The 17,677-nt window shown below is 43.8% G+C and overlaps 1 protein-coding gene across 2 annotated transcripts in view; it reads right to left on the reverse strand.

Moving 5' to 3' along the window:
* Nucleotides 1-2,931: 2,931 nt before the first annotated feature.
* Nucleotides 2,932-17,677, reverse strand: part of RSPRY1 (ring finger and SPRY domain containing 1) — a 35,676-nt gene continuing 20,930 nt past the window's right edge. For both annotated transcript variants that reach the window (XM_083625222.1, XM_083625223.1), the window contains 9 exons: nucleotides 16,529-16,595; nucleotides 15,370-15,501; nucleotides 13,260-13,375; nucleotides 12,241-12,384; nucleotides 11,100-11,211; nucleotides 8,636-8,738; nucleotides 6,832-6,984; nucleotides 5,554-5,658; nucleotides 2,932-4,432 (listed from right to left, as the gene is read on the reverse strand). In XM_083625222.1, coding sequence (XP_083481348.1) covers nucleotides 4,336-4,432; nucleotides 5,554-5,658; nucleotides 6,832-6,984; nucleotides 8,636-8,738; nucleotides 11,100-11,211; nucleotides 12,241-12,384; nucleotides 13,260-13,375; nucleotides 15,370-15,501; nucleotides 16,529-16,595 — 1,029 coding nt within the window. In that variant the 3' untranslated portion in view covers nucleotides 2,932-4,335. The remainder of the gene's footprint in view (nucleotides 4,433-5,553; nucleotides 5,659-6,831; nucleotides 6,985-8,635; nucleotides 8,739-11,099; nucleotides 11,212-12,240; nucleotides 12,385-13,259; nucleotides 13,376-15,369; nucleotides 15,502-16,528; nucleotides 16,596-17,677) is intronic.

Here is a 17,677-nt window from a genome sequence, read left to right on the forward strand (position 1 = left end):
CCACAATAATGTGCTTGTTACACAAGCATAACACAAAACCATGTGATTTTTATGGTAGGGTCCGCGAGGAAGGCTTGCTTTGAACACTTAACCATTAGATTGCTGTTGATCTCTGGTTGATTTGCTAATATGACAGCACCCTGACTTTAGTGCTTACTTGAATTGCAAGATAAAACTTTGCCACTCCCCTCCATTCCCCCGTGAAAAGGTATCCTTAAGAACAGGTGGAAATATCTCAAAATGAATTAACAAGTTTATTTAAGATTACACAGAAGGAAGATTTTCTGACCCACCCTCAGCCCAGCAGCCCCCTACACACCCATTGTTCAAGGGGCACTGCCCAACTCTACTCTTCTTGGAATGGGGAGCTGTTTAGGCACCAAGACCATAGCCAGGGCAAGTGGCAAGGAGCTGTATCGGTGCCCCCTGTCCTTTGTGTCCTTGGCAAGGGTCTGTATCAGTGCCTCTGAAGCCAGCAAGACAATGGACAAGAAACTCAAATTTTGCTTTTTGTCTAATAATGTCACAGGGTGACTGGGAAGAGGGTCCCACAGGGCTGCCGTGATGCCCCACACGAGCAACTGAATTACTCCACCAAGGCACCCAGAGGAGCCTCTGCACCTTGCCTGGCTGCCCAGGGGAGTGGAGGAGCAGCCCAGGGAGCAGGCAAGCTCTTAGGTAGAGTGGAGACCTCTGATTTTTGTGCATAACACCTCCCCCCCCCCAGCCTGCCACCTTTGACTGCAGCCAACCTAATAAACCCCTGGGTGGGAGGTACAGCTTGTCTGGTACAGAAGGGAATTGTCACCCACCTAAGGAACTGCCTATACATAACTCAGCATCTTTGCTTGGCAAGAAGAGCGAAAGGCAGCAACACATCCTCAAACACAAAGCAGTAGAATACTTTGCAGGCTTATGGTCCCAAGCCCCAGTAAGCCAGCAGAAGATGCACGGCCATAAGATGTGGTGAATGATCCACGGTGTTGGGGAAAGAGGCCACTAGAAGATTCATACACCTTCCTTGCCCTTTCAGGTGAGACCAGATTCTAAAGCCCTGAACTTTGTACAACCATCTTATCTCCTCTTCCAAGGATGACTATGAGGGTATCTCTGCAGGAACCATGTTGGAGGCAGTGATTCTGAAAGGGCACCATTTTGCATCCTGCTAGGAATGTGGGAAGAGGGAGAACAGAGGGCTTGGTCAGGGGTTAAGGAGAGTGGTCTTGAGTCAGGGACATCAGTCCAAACAAAGCCTGTCAGGCCGGTAGCCCAATGAAGGGTTATCATGGGCAACAGCCCCCCCCCAATACACCTGGAGGTACTTTCCTGGATTAATATGGAGATGAAAATGCTGGATCTGGATGCCGAGTGGCACATGCCAAGACATGGGGGGTACTTGGGTAAGGTACATAAGAAGCTGCCTTACACCAGGCCAAACCATTGGTCCCTCTAACTCAGTATTGTCTACACTGAGTGGTGGCAGCTCCCCAGGTTTCAGGCAGGTGTCTCTTCCAGCCATACCTTGATATGCCAGGGATTGAGCCTGGAACCCTCTAAATGCAAAGCAGATGCTGAATTGCTAAGCGTGGCTCTTCCCTGGGTGAAACAGACTATCCTTGCCTCTCAAAGGGTCTCCACCAATCAAATTTACAAGATGCCATAGAAAGTCTTCAACAAGTTGATGCAAGAGGAAGTCCACTCTGCTGATGCATGTGCACCCAGTGTTCTTGAATTCCTACGGGCTAGACCAGGGCCTGGCCCCCAACGCACTCAAGCAGCAGGCACCATTCTGGGTAGTGTTATTGCAGCACATGGAGGCTCCTTGCAGGCTCAAAGGTTGCATGTTTCCTCCAAGAGGCTCTGCTCATCTTTCGCCTGGGTTCCAGAGCTGAACTTATCCTCGTTTTCAAGGCTGTTGTGCAGTGGCGTAGCGTGGGGGGTGCAGGGGGGGCCGGCCGCACCGGGCGCAACATCTAGGGGTTAGGGTTAGGGGGCGCAAATCCACGGGTTAGGGGGCACAAATTACTTGCCTTGCCCCAGGTGCTGACAACCCACGCTACGCCACTGCTGTTGTGGCCTCATCCTTCAAACCACTGCACTCCATCTACTGCCGGGAGCTCAGCAACAAAAGTGGGGAAACTCAGGGTCCTCTTGGTCTGGAAGGAACTCTCTATCTGCCACCTGGGCAATATGGTCCTATGACCCAACCCTGACTTCTTGCCTAAGGTGAACTCAATCTTCCACAGGGCTCAGGAAATTACGCTTCCTCACCTCATGATCATGGTCCATCAGGAAAATACAGATCAGAACTTGGCATTTCTTGTCATAGGTTTTAAAACTCCTTGCAGGTTCAATAGTATTTTGATACCTAATGAGAAGGGTTTCAGTTCAGGAAGGTGAAAGACCAAAACCCATCTGAGAAGACAGAACCACTTGCAAGGACCCCAGTCTATTAGCTGAAAGTCCAACTAAAGGTTCCTTTCTAAAGAAACATATTTAGGGGTACAAATTACTAATTGAAAACTGGGCAGGGCCATGGATAAGACTATGTGGACTTGCCCGGCACTGAGTTGTCAGCTTTCAGTGACTACTGAAGATCTACTGTTCACCCAGGTTTTGGGTTTTGTTGCTACACTTTGTAAACAGGTATTATTAAACTGTCTATGTGCTCTCAGCTGACATTACTGTTTTATTGTTTGTTTGAGCAAAGAACTGTAGAGCTAGAAGGGACCATGAGGGTCATCTAGTCCGACCCCCTGCAATGCAGGAATCTTTTGCTCAACGTGGGGCTCGAACCCACAGCCCTGAGAAGAGTCTCAAGCTTGACCAACTGAGCTATCCCAGTTTATGGTTTTATTCATTGGTATTGTACCCAGCTCTGGAACTCCTTTATAAAGAAAAGCGGGTAGGAAATTTTAATAAAATAAATAATTGTTGCAACTGCTTTTTGTTTTTAATGAATCAAGAAAAGCTGGATTCAGCACTCTATAAATTAAGACGGGAAACTGAAGCCCCATCCTGAACCACTGGAAATGTGATTCAACAATGTCTAAACATCTTAAGAATTCAACAGACATTATTCACATATCCTTCCAAAGGTACCTTGCAACCATAACTAGAAACTTACTTTCTTTTAAGGCTGAGATTCTCACACAGCTGATTTCAGTGATTTTTCTGCACTTGCACAGAGGCACAATATGCACATTGCCCCATGAGCTTTTTAATATTGGTTTGTGCAACCCTAGAAGTTGCACTGTGTGTCCCTCCTTCCCACATGTTTTGCCAAGTGGATAGGCATGAGCTTGGCAGACTAAGTTTGTTAGAGCCTATGTAAATGAAATGGTAGTTTAGTCAACCTAGGCTGACTTGCTATTCAAACAACATGTATTTCTTTCAAAACAATATTAACAGAGTTTCTCCACATTTTCTTTCCAGATCTTGAGTTCTATAGCTCAATACTTTCAAAACGTACAGAACTTGCAAGAACAAATACTGAATTTAAAAAGAGAGAGAGAGAGAGAGAGAGAAATCAATGGTACCTTTTAAAATACCCAGAATAACAAGCTATCTCCAGTCTGGCACTGTAGTTATAAGAATCCCTCCTGAAAAATCACTTCTTTTTTGACAACAACGTAGGTACTGAAATTGAAGGAACTAGAAACACTATGAATGAAAATGCAGTTTTCTGCAGTTTAAAAAAAAGGTGTGGTAGTGGAAGAATCAATGTTCTTTGGAATCACAGAGTTATAAAAAAAAATTTGGATTCTTCTAGAATCTCAACACCTCCTTTACAAATCAGTTTCTTCATGTAGAATTCAAGTCTGAACATTTTCAGGTCAACAGTCCAAAATACAGAGGGTCTCTGACCAGCAGGAAACTACATTGACCAAGAAATATTGGTGTTGTTTTTAAATGTGTGACGGCTGCTGAAATAAAGGCTTTAGAAGACAGATATGCCCCCATTAGAGGAGATTATGAGCCTTATGTTTCCAGTGCAAAACTGTGATGGGCAAGTGGAAGGAGCAGCGGAAGAAAGGAAATGGGAAGAGTGGACAGGGGACAAACTTAAGAGGCAGACTCTCCAGCCACCTTGGTCGGAGACAAACCAACAGGTAGCTCAAGTCTCACCGCCAACTTTCATTTCTGCTAAAAGAACATTCCACAGCTCTGAGGCAGCAGGGCGACTTAACAGGTTTCCGTCTACTGTTCAGCGTGAAAGTGGGCCACAGTTGGGGCTCTCAGCTTGTGTGTGGCTCGGTCAGAGCTGCCTTTCTCCCTTCTAGCGCTGAATGGAATGGATCAGAGGGAAGTTCACGAGATACAGTTCCCCACGTGTCATGAAATGTGAGCGATCTGTCGGACCCGAGTCTGTATTTCTTGTCGACACAAAGGGCAGGTCTCTAGTTGCAAGGCACACTCCATGCACAAGTCACTAAAAGAAGGACAACGATATAAGATGGGTTACTAGGGCAACTTCTGTCCAGGCAATAGTATGCAAACATTTAAGTTACACAGAACTCTTCATCAGGAACAACAGAAATGTCTTTGCTCTTTTTTAAAAACAAACAAACAAACACATCCATTCATTTTTGTTGTGGGAATGGAGCTGTATCCAAATAGCTTTTAATCCAGGTAGACCAACTGAAAATAATGGACCAAAGCTAGTTGTGCCTATTTATTTCATGGGACTACTCTGAGCATGGATGCAACTCATGTCATGTAATTCTCCATGGGAACACTGAATGGGCAGGTGGGTGTGTCACAACTCACATGATTTGCCAATGCTAATTTTGTTGTGGACAGTTAATAGTACAGAGACAATGCACAGATTCTAAGCAGTAAAATCCATCTTCTTTGTTGCCTCAAGACTTATAGGGTTTATGTACACATGAAGCAATGGGGGAATAAGGTGGGTAGTAGAATCTTAAGGGAGAAGTGTGGACAGTACCACGTCATACTGCAGGTATAGCAGCAGCAGCAACAACAAAATCCCTGCTAGTAGAAACCTAGTACAGCAGGAAACAGGCTGATCTGGAACATCTCCTCTTTGCTGTGCTTGTTGTTCTTTGCAGGCTTCCCCTCTTGATGATGAAGAAAAAACAAAAGTGACATTCCTCACCTGCAGCCTGAATTGGCAGAATCCCTTCTACCACCTCATCCTACTACATATGCAGACCAGGTCTAACCTGGATTGCAAAGCTTTACAAAATAGAAAATCAATAATAATAATAATAATAATAATAATGATGATGATGTTATGAATAATTAATAATAGTATTTTTAATCCACCTTTTAGAATATATATCCTGTATAGTCTTTTAAATGTGTTTGTGAGAGGGGGCGTTTATTGGTTTTTGTTTTATTGTATATTTTCTCATTTTAAATTTTTATGTTGTGAACCACCCTGTATACCTTGGATGAAGGACAGTATACAAATTTAATAAATAAATAAATAATCCCTCCAAGACCAATTACAGCTTATCATACTAGGGCATGTAAGAAAGGGGAAGCTACAAAACCATGATAAATAAAAGGAATAATTATCCACCATACCTGTGACCACATGGCCTGAGTTCTGTGTCTGCTATTTCATCGCAGCAAAGAGTGCAGCAATTCTCTCGAATGCTCACTTGTTTTAGCAAGGCCAGTCGTCTATGTCTGAAGAGGAAAAATCAGCAGGATTCAGTTCAAAGAAACAGTTTCAAGGGATCCTGCTCATATCAAATGTATTTAACTATGGACATGATCACCTTACACGACAATGAATCTCAGTTTAATATCTGTGAATTAGTATGTGCAGCAATGGAAACAAAAACAACAAAAACAAATTCAATTAACAATTTATTCAATTCTGTTAACTAAGGCCACTGCAGAATTAATGCTCTGCATATCTACTAGTTTATCAAACAAGTACACAGATTTGATACTAAGCATGAAATCGGGCATCTGGAAGATCTAAACTTCTCGTTTAAAGCTACCACCACTGGAAGAAGTTGTTACCCCTTATAGTTGGGGAGGGTCTAGGCAGAATATAGAAAGCTCCCCCTCCCAACTAGCCTTTCTCTCGTTCCCCTAATAAACCAATCAACAAAACTTCAGATGTTAGTCAAAAACCTGAATCACAGAAACTGGATAAATAGCACAGAACTAATCTAATCTATGAAAGTTGGCTTTTGTTTACATGATTCATTCTCATGGAATAATCTGCACCTAAGTTTGCACCTAAGTTTGGGACGCAGGTGGCGCTGTGGGTAAAACCTCAGTGCCTAGGGCTTGCCGATCGCATGGTCGGCAGTTCGAATCCCCACGGCGGGGTGAGCTCCCGTCTTTCGGTCCCAGCTCCTGCCCACCTAGCAGTTCGAAAGCACACCTAAGTGCAAGTAGATAAATAGGTACCGCTTTATAGCGGAAAGGTAAACGGCGTTTCCGTGTGCTGCGCTGGTGCTGGCTCACCAGAGCAGCTTCGTCACGCTGGCCCCCGGCCTCTTAAGTGAGATGGGCGCACAACCCTAGAGTCGGACACGACTGGCCCGTACGGGCAGGGGTACCTTTACCTTAAGTTTGCCCTAGATACAACTCTCAGAATGACAGGTATCCAGCATTTCCCACATTACATTTTCAAGCTGCATTTTCTACAATCAACACACAAAACAGTCCCGAGGTTAAGTGGTTCTTCCATTGTGAAAGGCTGCAGTGTGTGAAACTACAGGCTTTTGATAAAACTTCACAGGATATCCTTTATTTATCATATCCACATGGGTCAAAACCTACAAAGAACAAGACTGTAATCTCGGCCTTCAGTTCCATGCACTGACAAGTAGAAAATATTACCTTGGTAAAATGATTTTCTCTTCTGCTGTCAAGAAGGCATAGTCATTAAAGGTGCTAAATTTAGCTGATGGTGGATATTTGAAAGGTTTTGCTCCAAAGTTGAACTCACACTGTTGATAAGACATGAAACTAGCTGCAGGGAAGAAGCCAGACCTGCAAAATCAAGGGAGAATAATATTAGAGCACCACCATGCAAAGCATCCGACACACGGTGCCACTTTGTATTACACTGAGAAATACCCATGACTTGTAGAATCATCCAGGTGTGCAGAACGGATTGGTCCAAGGTCACCCAGTGAGCTTCATGGCCAAGTGGGGATTTGAAGCCTTGTCTCCAAGATCCTAGTCCAACACACTAACCACTACACCATGCTGTCTTTGCTATAAGTCATGGCTTGTTTTCTAGTTAGGGATAGGAAGGGCTGGCTAGCCCAAGTAGATGGGTTGCAGACTGAAGAACGCCCCCCTTCCCAGGTTTGCTTGGATCCTTAACATGCCACTTCAAACATGCCCCTTGCATATCTATTCCCTGCCTGCCTCCAATACCCAGCCTGAATTCCACTCTTTGCTCACTCAGATTTCCACTTCTTGGTCCACTGAGTAATTTGCCTCTCAAACCTCTTTACATAACGACTCTGCTTATGAGCACACTGCTCAGTCTGTCCCTACTCTTTCAACTATCCAGCTTCTGGGGTTTACTATAGTCTCCAGCATGGTCAACCCACCGCTGCAGATTTTTCAACGCATTCCTCCTGAGCAATTAGAATGTTTGTGGGCATTCTCCAAGGTTATAGCAGTTCTACAATGCTTGGGGGAAGGGAAGAGGTATAGTTTCAAACGGTCTATTATCAAATCATATCAATTCAGGGAAGCAATGTTCATCTTGTAATACACAGGACTGTGCTCCCCCTGAAGCAACAGGGTTAGACAGCTTGGGGAGGTTGCTTGAGATCCACGAGTTTGCTCCTGTGGCACCGAGTGGCTTTTATCAGCTTAGGCTGGTGGGCCTGCTGTACCTGGACAGAGATAGCAAAGCATCTATGAGCCATGTTCTGGCAATCTACAATTTAAGACTACTGTAACCCATTCCATGTAGCGCTGCCTTTGAAGACTTTTTGGAAACAATGCTGGAGCCAGAGTAGTGTATTGGTTAGAGTACTAGACTAGGATGTGATTGACCAGTTTTCATATTCTATTCAGCCATGAAGCCCACTGGGCGACCTTGAGTCAGTCACTCTGTCTCACCCTAACCTACCTCAGAGTTGTTGTGATGATAAAATGGAGAGAGGGAGGCGTGTGTAAGCCACTACAAGCTCCTTAGAGGAAAGGTGGGATATAAATGCAATAAGTAAATGCTAAGTGCTATTGACAGCAAGATTACTAACTGAAACTGGCATTACAATCGTATTATACAGGTGTTGCACCAGTTGAACTGGCATCCAGTCGTTGAGTCAACATGTTGGCTTTGACCTTTAAAGCTGTTTATGGCTTAATACCAGGGTATATGAAGAGCCACCTGTCTCTGTATCTAATCTATATGTTCTGTTGAGGGCCTTCCCCAGGTACCCCATATCTTAGGTGAGGCAGGTGCCTCCCAGAGAGAAAGTCTTCTCAATGGTGGCACCTCAGTTATGGAATGCTCTCTACAAAGAGTTCCATCTGGAACCCTATTCTGTTGTTCTTATGGCATCTGGCAAGTGTGGTTTTGTGTTCCCCTGGCCTTTTAGACTTAATTTTATTGTTATCTGGGTCTTAAAAGCTTGCTATTAATTTTTCACTGCTTTCACAAGGGCCACATACTTACACAGCAGAAGAAAAGACTTGCTTCTCAGCAGGAAGCTGGTTCCCATTTAAATAAAAGATCATTTTCTTGTCTTGTAGGTCCAGCAAAAATCCTATTGTATCACCTGAAGTCATATATAAGAAAAAACACAGGGTTGTTGGAGATCTGTTTAACAACCTACCCGACAATAGTGACTTGGTATATGCAGTGGGTGGGGAACAACCTCTGCATGTGAGTAAACTTATACCAGTCCCTTTTCATATAATTGTAGAGTTAGAAGATAACCAAGGGTCATCTAGTGCAACTGCCTGCAATGCAGGAATCACAGCTAAAGAATCCCTGACAGAGGGCCATCCAACATCTGTTTAAATGCCTCCTCTCTTCCTTTATGTTGTCTTTAATCCTGAAACCTTGCAGCAAGTATTCAAAGGCCTGATGAGGATATAGCACTGATTTCTGCACACTGTGGTTTGCAAACTGAAAACCAACTTTGGGAATGGAGGCTTCTCCCTGACATGAATCGCGTGTCACTTCCCTCAACAGCTTTAACTATGGTTTACAGTGTACAATAACAATGGTTAAAAAAACCAGGCTCAATCTTAACCAGGGCTGGTAAACTGTCTTCAAACCATGGTTAAGAAGAGAACTCTGGTTAGCACCAAGTAGGGTTATAACACCTGTAACTCTAAACCATGGGTAGGCAAACTAAGGCCCAGGGGCCAGATCCAGCCAACTGCCTTCTAAATCTGGCCTGTGGACGGTCTGGGAATCAGCGTGTTTTTATGTGAGTAGTATGTGTGCTTTTATTTAAAATGCATCTCTGGGTTTTATTTGTGGGGCATAAGACTTCGTTCATTTTTTCTCCAAAATATACTCCGGCCCCCCACAAGGTCTGAGGGACAGTGGACTGAAAAAGTTTTCTGACCCCTGCTCTAAACTATGATTTAACTGTAGAGGGGAGAATTCACACAAGAGGGAAAAGAAGCAGACATTAGTATTTGAACTTTTTGTAAGTTTCAAACTATTGTTGCAAATTGTTACTGGGTTTTAAAAAAATCTTTTTGTAAACTACTTTGAGTTTTTGTTTTGTAAACATTTTATGAAATAAAAAATAAATATGTTCTGGAGGCTGACTCCTGATTTACAAATGCAATACATTTTGCAGGGAGCCAGCGTTACGCCTGCTCAGTCATCTTCAGCATTTTCTCAAATTTAAGTAATTAGGAAGCTAGGTAAGAGTTTGTAACTGGAAGCAAGAAGGAAACTTTGTGCTCCTCTTTTCCCAAATGCAGGATGAATTGACGCTACATAGATTCCACATAATGCAGAGAAGATCAAGATGAACAGAAGCACGTTAAAACATTGACCCCAGGGATTGGATGCGCATCAGAAACAAAAGTAAACATGTTGTAAATATGCTCTTGTGCCTTGAGTTTGCAGTGCAGGCACCAACATGTACATATCATGCTGCTCCTCTGCAGTCTTCACCCCAGATAGCATGTTGATCTCAATACTGGATGTGCAATTTGCATGACTGGCAGTGACAGCAGCAATAAGAATGTCTGTGTGGGGTCTGAGGGAACATTTGAAGGAAGAGGGGACATTTGGTTTTTCCAGGAAAGGCTTCCTGTGCTTCTAGTTTACTGCTAAAGCACTGAGCTAAAAGCACAGGAAGCTGATGTACGGACATGTCACAAAAGAATCACCTGGGAAAGAGACCCCTTGGATCCCTGGGCCATCTGTTCCATTGTCCAAAAATTCAATTTCAGTCAAGATCCTTTCCTGGCTACACTTGTTTCTCCTTCAGTGGCATGGAAGGATCCCAACTTGGATCTAGTTCAGCGGAGTCCAACAATAAAAGCTTTTTTCTAGATTGTACCACTTCTGGTTATAGGTGGAGAACCGAACAGTTGAATGCTCCCCCAATACAAAACCATTCCTGCATGTAGTGAGGACTGAAAAAAGTTTGCAGCCTAGCCTTTCCAATCTGACAGAAGATGGGACCTTAGGCCTAGGAGGCCCAAATGTGACCCTCTTCCATGTCTCTTGGGACTATTTGCAGGCCACACACGTGTGCCAGCCATATTTTCTTTTCCCTAGGCCATGGCCCTCACTGGCTTTGTTCCATGCTCTCCTAGTGTTTCTGCCTAGCTGGAATGTGTCCTTGAACTCTGGTGAACTTTAGACTGCCCGAATGGACAACAGAGAGAAGTGTATGTGTAGAAGCTAGCCTTCTGCACAAAGGTAGGCTCTGTCCACTTTTGCTTCTGGTCCCACCCACCAATGGCATGTGGCCCTCAGAAGGCTGCTGCGAAGGGATGAAAATGACTCTTCACTTACAGTGACCTACAATGGTAGGAGACAGGGTAGAAGGGATTCTAGGCTACTAAATTGGCAGCTTTGCTCCCCTCTGGGGAGTGCTAGAACAATTTCCCTGCAAATGAAGACGACAACAGCAACAACTGCAACAAGATGGGTGGAGTACCTTCCTTCCAGCAAGGGTGGGAATGTGGTTTACTTCTGGCATTATACCAGATCAGCTGCCGGCAGCCATCGTATGCACAGGAGTACTCATCGTCCCCAATACCGTAACCTTCCTTCAGGGAAGATAAAATACAGCATTTATTTTTCTTGAGACATGACAATACTTGTGGGAATCTTGTTTTTAAAGCTTCTCAACCATTTTGCATAGCTATGGGCACATGGGGGGGTATCAATATGTTCTTTCTTAACAAGGGTGAGATCTGAATGCAGGTTGGAATATGTGGTCCACTGTTGGACTACACTGGGCACATTTATGCCCTCTTTCAAGTACAGACTCAGGGCTTCTCTCACCCAGAGTTGCTTCCTGCTGGGTGAATTCCAGAAGGGGAAAGATCCATAGGCTATGGCTTCCTGGTTGTGTATAGCTCCCTGACACTTTCTGAAATTGCAAAATCACCTTTAAAACCTAGTCAAAAGCTAAATTTGGTGCAAATGCAATGCTACAACTGAATTTATGCTGGATTTGTGCAGGAGAGAAGAGGAGGGAGCATGCAAACAGGTGGGATAGTCTGGCTCTCTTGCTTAAGATTAAGAAAATCCCATCCACACCAGTCATTGCACCAAACACCAGTGCACATTTTGGCATCAAAGTGCTGTGCAATAACTGATAACTAAAATACAGTTAAATGTACAGTTCTGCTGGGGAAGGTGAAGAAAGGCTCTCATCTACCTTCTTCTCCAGCAATGCCAACTCTCCCCACCATATCAAGGTATTTGCATCTAACCCTATACAAGATTTTTACTTCAGTGAAACACCTTCCCTGTAATTGTATACTGCAACTTTTGCCAACCTGTGCTGATTGGGGCTGATGGGAGCTGCAGCCCAAAACATCTGGAGGGCCCATTTAAACCAAAAGTTGCAAGAAAAATCAGAATCTTCACATGGCTTCTACAAAGATGTCAGTGTTGGAACCAGGTTAACATTTCCAAGCAGGTTGGTTCCACAATTTTAGTGCCCCAGTGAAGGCCTTCTATCTGGTTCCCATCTGCCTCTTTTCCAGAGGTGACAGGGACCCAGAAAAGAGACTCCAAGGCTGATCCAACTTAATGAGTAGGTTCCTATGGCAGAAAGTGACACTTACATGATTGAGGAATTTGCTGTCTTTGGTAGCCCATCCTATCTGCATCACCCCAGAAGTAATGGCTGTGACTTCATAGTACCAAACTCCAGAATCCACACAGAAAGTACATCGAACGCTTTCAAAAGATGATGCATCACATCGGGCCTAATGAACAAACCAAAAGAAAAATAAATAAATGCTTGCCTTCCAAAAGACAACAGCTACCTGGCCCTAGCAGGAGGAATTTAAATCCTTGTAAGTTCTCAGCTCCATTTTGAGGCAACAGGCTCATATTTCAGAAGAAACCGATTCTACATTTAATACTGAATAGGTAACTCACCCGCAGATGTGAAGATGTGAGACTAAGTGCCCTGCAGGTGTGGTCTGAAAAAGCCTTGCTTTTGTTTTGTTTTTTTGTTTTGTTCTGCAAACACAGACCACTGAGAATTTATGTCTGGAGTCTGCTACAAAGTCAGGTGGAGCCTTGAGTGTGCTATGCACATGACTCTCTGGGAGGCCAATGCTGCCTTGCGGGAGGGGCTCCTGCTTGCCCTCCCTTATGCTTTGTTTGCATATTTGCAAATAATGCAAACCAGTAATTATTTCCCAAATTGATAGCAAGTGATACAGGGTTGTGATATGTATATTCCAGATCATGAATGCAGGCTTTGTAGTCCATTTTAATAAGTTCACCAGGATCACCAATAGCTACATTCTGAAACAGGATTTGTAAGTCTTACTGTATCCCCTTTGATCTCACAACCTTATTAATCATTAAACCTCTTGCTAATCATTAAAACCTCTTGCTAAACTTCCTCTCTTTCTGCTATTTCAGCTGGGTTTATTAAAAAAAAAAACCACATATAAAAATGGCTTGGTTTGACTTAAGGCCTATATCATTATCTCAAAGAGAGTGAAGCCTCTAGTGTCCTCTCTTCCAAAGGGAAATGAAACCCAAATAGTGCTATTCTGAAACTTCTTACTGTTTGGGGAAGTGTAGAAGACATAAAAATATGATGGAATTAAGTAACAAAACTTACCTCCAACCCACGTGGTGAAATCTTAAGGTATTCACTGACATCGTTACTATTCAGCATGGCATTTATGTTGGTCAAGTCAACTTTCTCGTATGTAAACTGCCTGCCTTCTTTCAAAACTGCAAAAATACATATTTAGAAGTTGTAACTGTAGTAGAAGTCCCAATATTGCAAAACATGGACCTGGCAATCAAATGTATCTGCTCACCTGATGTGACTCTTACTGCAGAGCGTTAGTTAACCAATTTGATCAAATGGTCTGGAATTTTACCGAGAAGGAATCCCCCAATCAGGGAACACATTAGATACATTACCAGTTAGAATAAAGTTAAATTTATACAAATAATAAATTAAATTGTCACTATATTTCATTCATTAAATGGAATTTTTGCTACACTTGTCAAAGATGGGATATTGAAATTCTCAGAACGCTGAGGAGGGGTGATGGGCAGGAATGGGAACTGTGGAAAATTAGGTACCTCTTCTTCATTAAAGGGACTATCCGGCAGACCACCCTCTAGTACAGGCATGTGAAAGTTTGGGTGCAAGGTCCAAATTAGGCTGGATCCAATTTGGCCTGAAAGGCAGTTTTCCTCGAACCATGCCCACCCTTTTCACATCTGATGTCGCTTATGATGTCAGCTGGGAAGCAGGTCGATATGCAGCTGCAAATGAACAATTGGGGGCCTCAAAGGGTGCTCCTGAATGTTCCCTGACAAGCGAGCCTTGCTATCTGCGCTGATCAATGGTGACAGCAAGCACTGGTGAAATTCCACATTGGGAACACTGTACTGTAGCCAATCCCTGCCCAAACTGGGGCTTGCTGCAAACACCAGTGAGCTGCTCAACACTTATAGCAAGCCCTGCTTACACACTACTTCAAAGAGCCTTTTTGCAATGGCTTTGAAACAGTTCCTGCATTTTCCAAGCCTCTTCCTATTCCCCTTTTAAGCCCCTGCAATTGGAGGCTTAGAGAAAGAGACTTGTAAAAGGCCCTGCCCACCTGTCAAATTTGGCCTGCAAGTCAGATCCTGATTAGGGTCTGGCCTATGGAGTCAAAAATGGTTTCTCACCCCTGATTTAGACCTTTAAAAGGTTTAAACCAGGCCTTTAGATTGCATGCAGGAACTTACTGGAAGTCAGTGTAGCTCTTTCATGAGCACAAGTATTCATATGTTACCTGTGACTTACTCCCACTAACAAGTGGGCTGCTGCATCAAAGCCAAATGAGTCCAAATTTAAAGGACTTTCCCCCCTTAAAGGCATTCCTATTTTTAGACTTTCAACAGCAACCAAGCTTTTGCCAGAGACTAGATTCTAGACTCAAGGGAAGTTGCAACCCAAAGAGAACACAATGGTGGCAGAAGCAGAAGCCTATAACCACCATGGATTTCCCTCATATATTACCCATAGCAATGTGGTTACTGCTGTCTTGTGGATGCTTCCATATCACTCTTGGTGGCCTGTGCAACTTCCGCCCACATGCTTAAGGTGAGTTGCATAACAGCACATTCAGGTCAACTTGTGAAGTGGGCCACAGTCTCCCACTACTTTTCTATAGGGATGGCTAAATTAAACTGATTAAAAAAATGTCTGGGCAACAAAGTTTTCACCAGTGCACTTCCTGCTGGAAGGAGGACAATGCAAGGCAGATGTTTGCTTGGGGCCATAAACTCTCCACAGCAAGTCACGACAAGTTACACCCATAATAATTGTACACCTCACTTAGCTCCCTCTGTGAAAATTGCTCTGACAGACTTGTCTGACCTCAAGGCTAAAATGTACAAAACTGCTACACTGTGAAGTGCAGGAAGAATCAGTTCTCTGAGTGTTCAAAGGTCCCCTAAAGGGTTAGGCAGCCACCCCAAGACATTTCCCAAATTTCCTCCACCTTTGAGTTATCCTGCCTCTGGGTTAAGTGACCCGAATTCAGTAGCAGTACATGCACATAACACTGCTGGTTTTATCAAGGAAGTTTTCGCTTTCGGATTCTGAAAGCTACATTACACCATAGCAGTCAAAGTTTGCTTCAATACCAAATAAAACATTGCATCTTTGAACGCAGAGCATGTCACCAGCAACGCCCCCATCTCGCAGATAAATTCTTACTTACATAGATTGTCTAAACTCCACTGGGCACAGAATCCAACTTGGCGTTTTAAGTAGTCTGGATTATCTGTCCATTTCTCTAACAAGACTAGCTGGTCACTGATGCACGTTTCAGAAACTGTCATTTTATTTTCACCTAAAATGGTAACACAAAGTGATGATTGTCAAAAAAACCTTCACCAGAAACAAAGCTTGTTCATGCTTAAACATATCATTTTCTAAGTATCCAAAAGCAGTATTAGTTTCTCTTCTCTCTTTCTCAAAGAGGAACCAGGCAACATTTAAGCAGGCAGTGGAACTTACGTCACTGGCCATGTGATGATTAGCTAAGCAAAGCACCTTTCCAAGCATCCAAGAGGGCCTTTGCAGACACCATTTCTTCTTCCCTGCCCTCCTGACACCACACCCTTACTATCTGGCAGGGGTGGGTAACTTTTTCAGCCCAAGTAGGCAACATCCTACACACACTCATACCCCTCTCCATTCTCCACCCAGGCTTTATCAGAATTCAAAGATGCATCCCAGGCAAGCAAAAGCACTCAAGGAGGGTGGAAAGCAGGGCTGGAGAAAAGGGGTGTGGTCTGGGGAGAGGCCCGAGGGCTACATAGAGAGGCTTGGAGAACTGTATTTGGCCACCAGGCCTGAGGCTCCCCACCCCTACTTTATAGCGCTAAAGGGCTCTGTTTGAAGGCTAAACATGTTTTGATGTCCCTCTGCCCTTTGGTTGGGCATCACTTGGGCCTGTTCATCCATTAAAAACAAGGCAACTCTTGTCAGGATATTGGGACTGTTAGGCAGCACCATACACAGATATGCAAAACCACAGGCACAACTAAACAGTCCTGCCACACCACACAGTCATTTGGTGTTCTCTTTAGAGGAAGCTGCAGCAGCAGACATGCTGCTCAGCTGCTTCCAGGCAACTAAGAATACCCTCCAAATCTCAGGTGGAGCCTGAGAGCAGAGGAGGGAGAGCAGTTGTCAGGCTCTGAAGGTTCACAATAAAGAACTCCATAGCACTTGGAGCAAGCCTAAGCCATCTTGTCAGTGCCACATGCATGCTTATGAACAAAGTGTGTGTATTGGGGCGGGGGGAGTCCACCACACAGACTACTAGGAACCATCTTGTGTTTTCCCCATAGATTTTGAGCTAACTCACTTACTTGTTTGTGCAAACTTTTCCAGGGCTATTAGTGCAAAAAGCATTACGGTTGGGTGGGACTGGAACTCCTAAGATAAACAAGAGAATTAAAGGATACAGTATTCCCTTAAACTGACCTCCGAAAACAACAAACTTTAGCCGATTTGTCAAATACAGGGGGGAAAATTGCACTTTCAAGACAAAAGCATTCATGTGTTGTCATAAGAGGAACGGTCTAATTACAGGGCTTTTTTAAGAGACCCAAGCACCAAGACAAAGTCCTACGCAGAAGGAAGAAGGAAGCTGTTCTGGATTAGGGAAATATCCATGGCTCAGCTCAGAAGATCGGAAAACAAGCCACTGACTCCCACAAACCGCCTCCTTCAATTTCAGGCTTCCTCTAACTGTAGTTTGCTGTAATGTTCAAATCTGGCAACTGTGACTTGGAGGCTACTGCTGATCATGGACTGCTTGATTCAGGAATCTGAACAAACTATAACTAGAGGCCAAAGCACAGCAAGAAATGAGTGTGAGAGATTTGAGGAGAGTGGAGCTGATGCTGATGTATTGCTGATCTTCCAAACCATGGCTTGGAGGACTGTGGCATCTGAACCGGGCCACAGAGGGGATGAAATTTCTAACCAATTTCTTCTCACCTATTAAGTCTGGAAGGGGAGGCCATGTTCTACCTCCTATCATTTCCGTCAACACATTATAAAAAGCTTTCTTTTAACCTTTCAAAGCTTTCCAGACAAATTTGAGGCCTCTAAATTCTATTCTTTCATTAATTTCCATTGTACTAAAGAACAATGTAATGATTTTACAATGTTGGTTTTAATTTAAGACTTTTTAATACACTGCTTTTTTTCTTGAAAAACAGAAATAAGTTGCCTGTAAGTTTATAAATGCTCCTAAAGGGGCAAATCCACACCACCACCTACAGATGGTGGGATGGGAACATTACTCTTCACTGCTTGCCCAGAGGAAAAAATGTGCAGGTGAGCACATGACTCTTCGCCACATGAACAACTTCTGAAGCTGACTTGTGCCTTCTGATATGGGGGGCTTCTGCATTCAACGCATGTGCTCTACCTCTCAGCAATGCCCCCTCCCCATTTCTATGCATCCCCTCAACACACACTCACTACTGAAAAAGGAGGATGGTGGCGGT

This window comes from Podarcis filfolensis (assembly GCF_964270895.1).
Source record: "Podarcis filfolensis genome assembly, chromosome: 8".
Classification (NCBI taxonomy): domain Eukaryota; kingdom Metazoa; phylum Chordata; class Lepidosauria; order Squamata; family Lacertidae; genus Podarcis; species Podarcis filfolensis.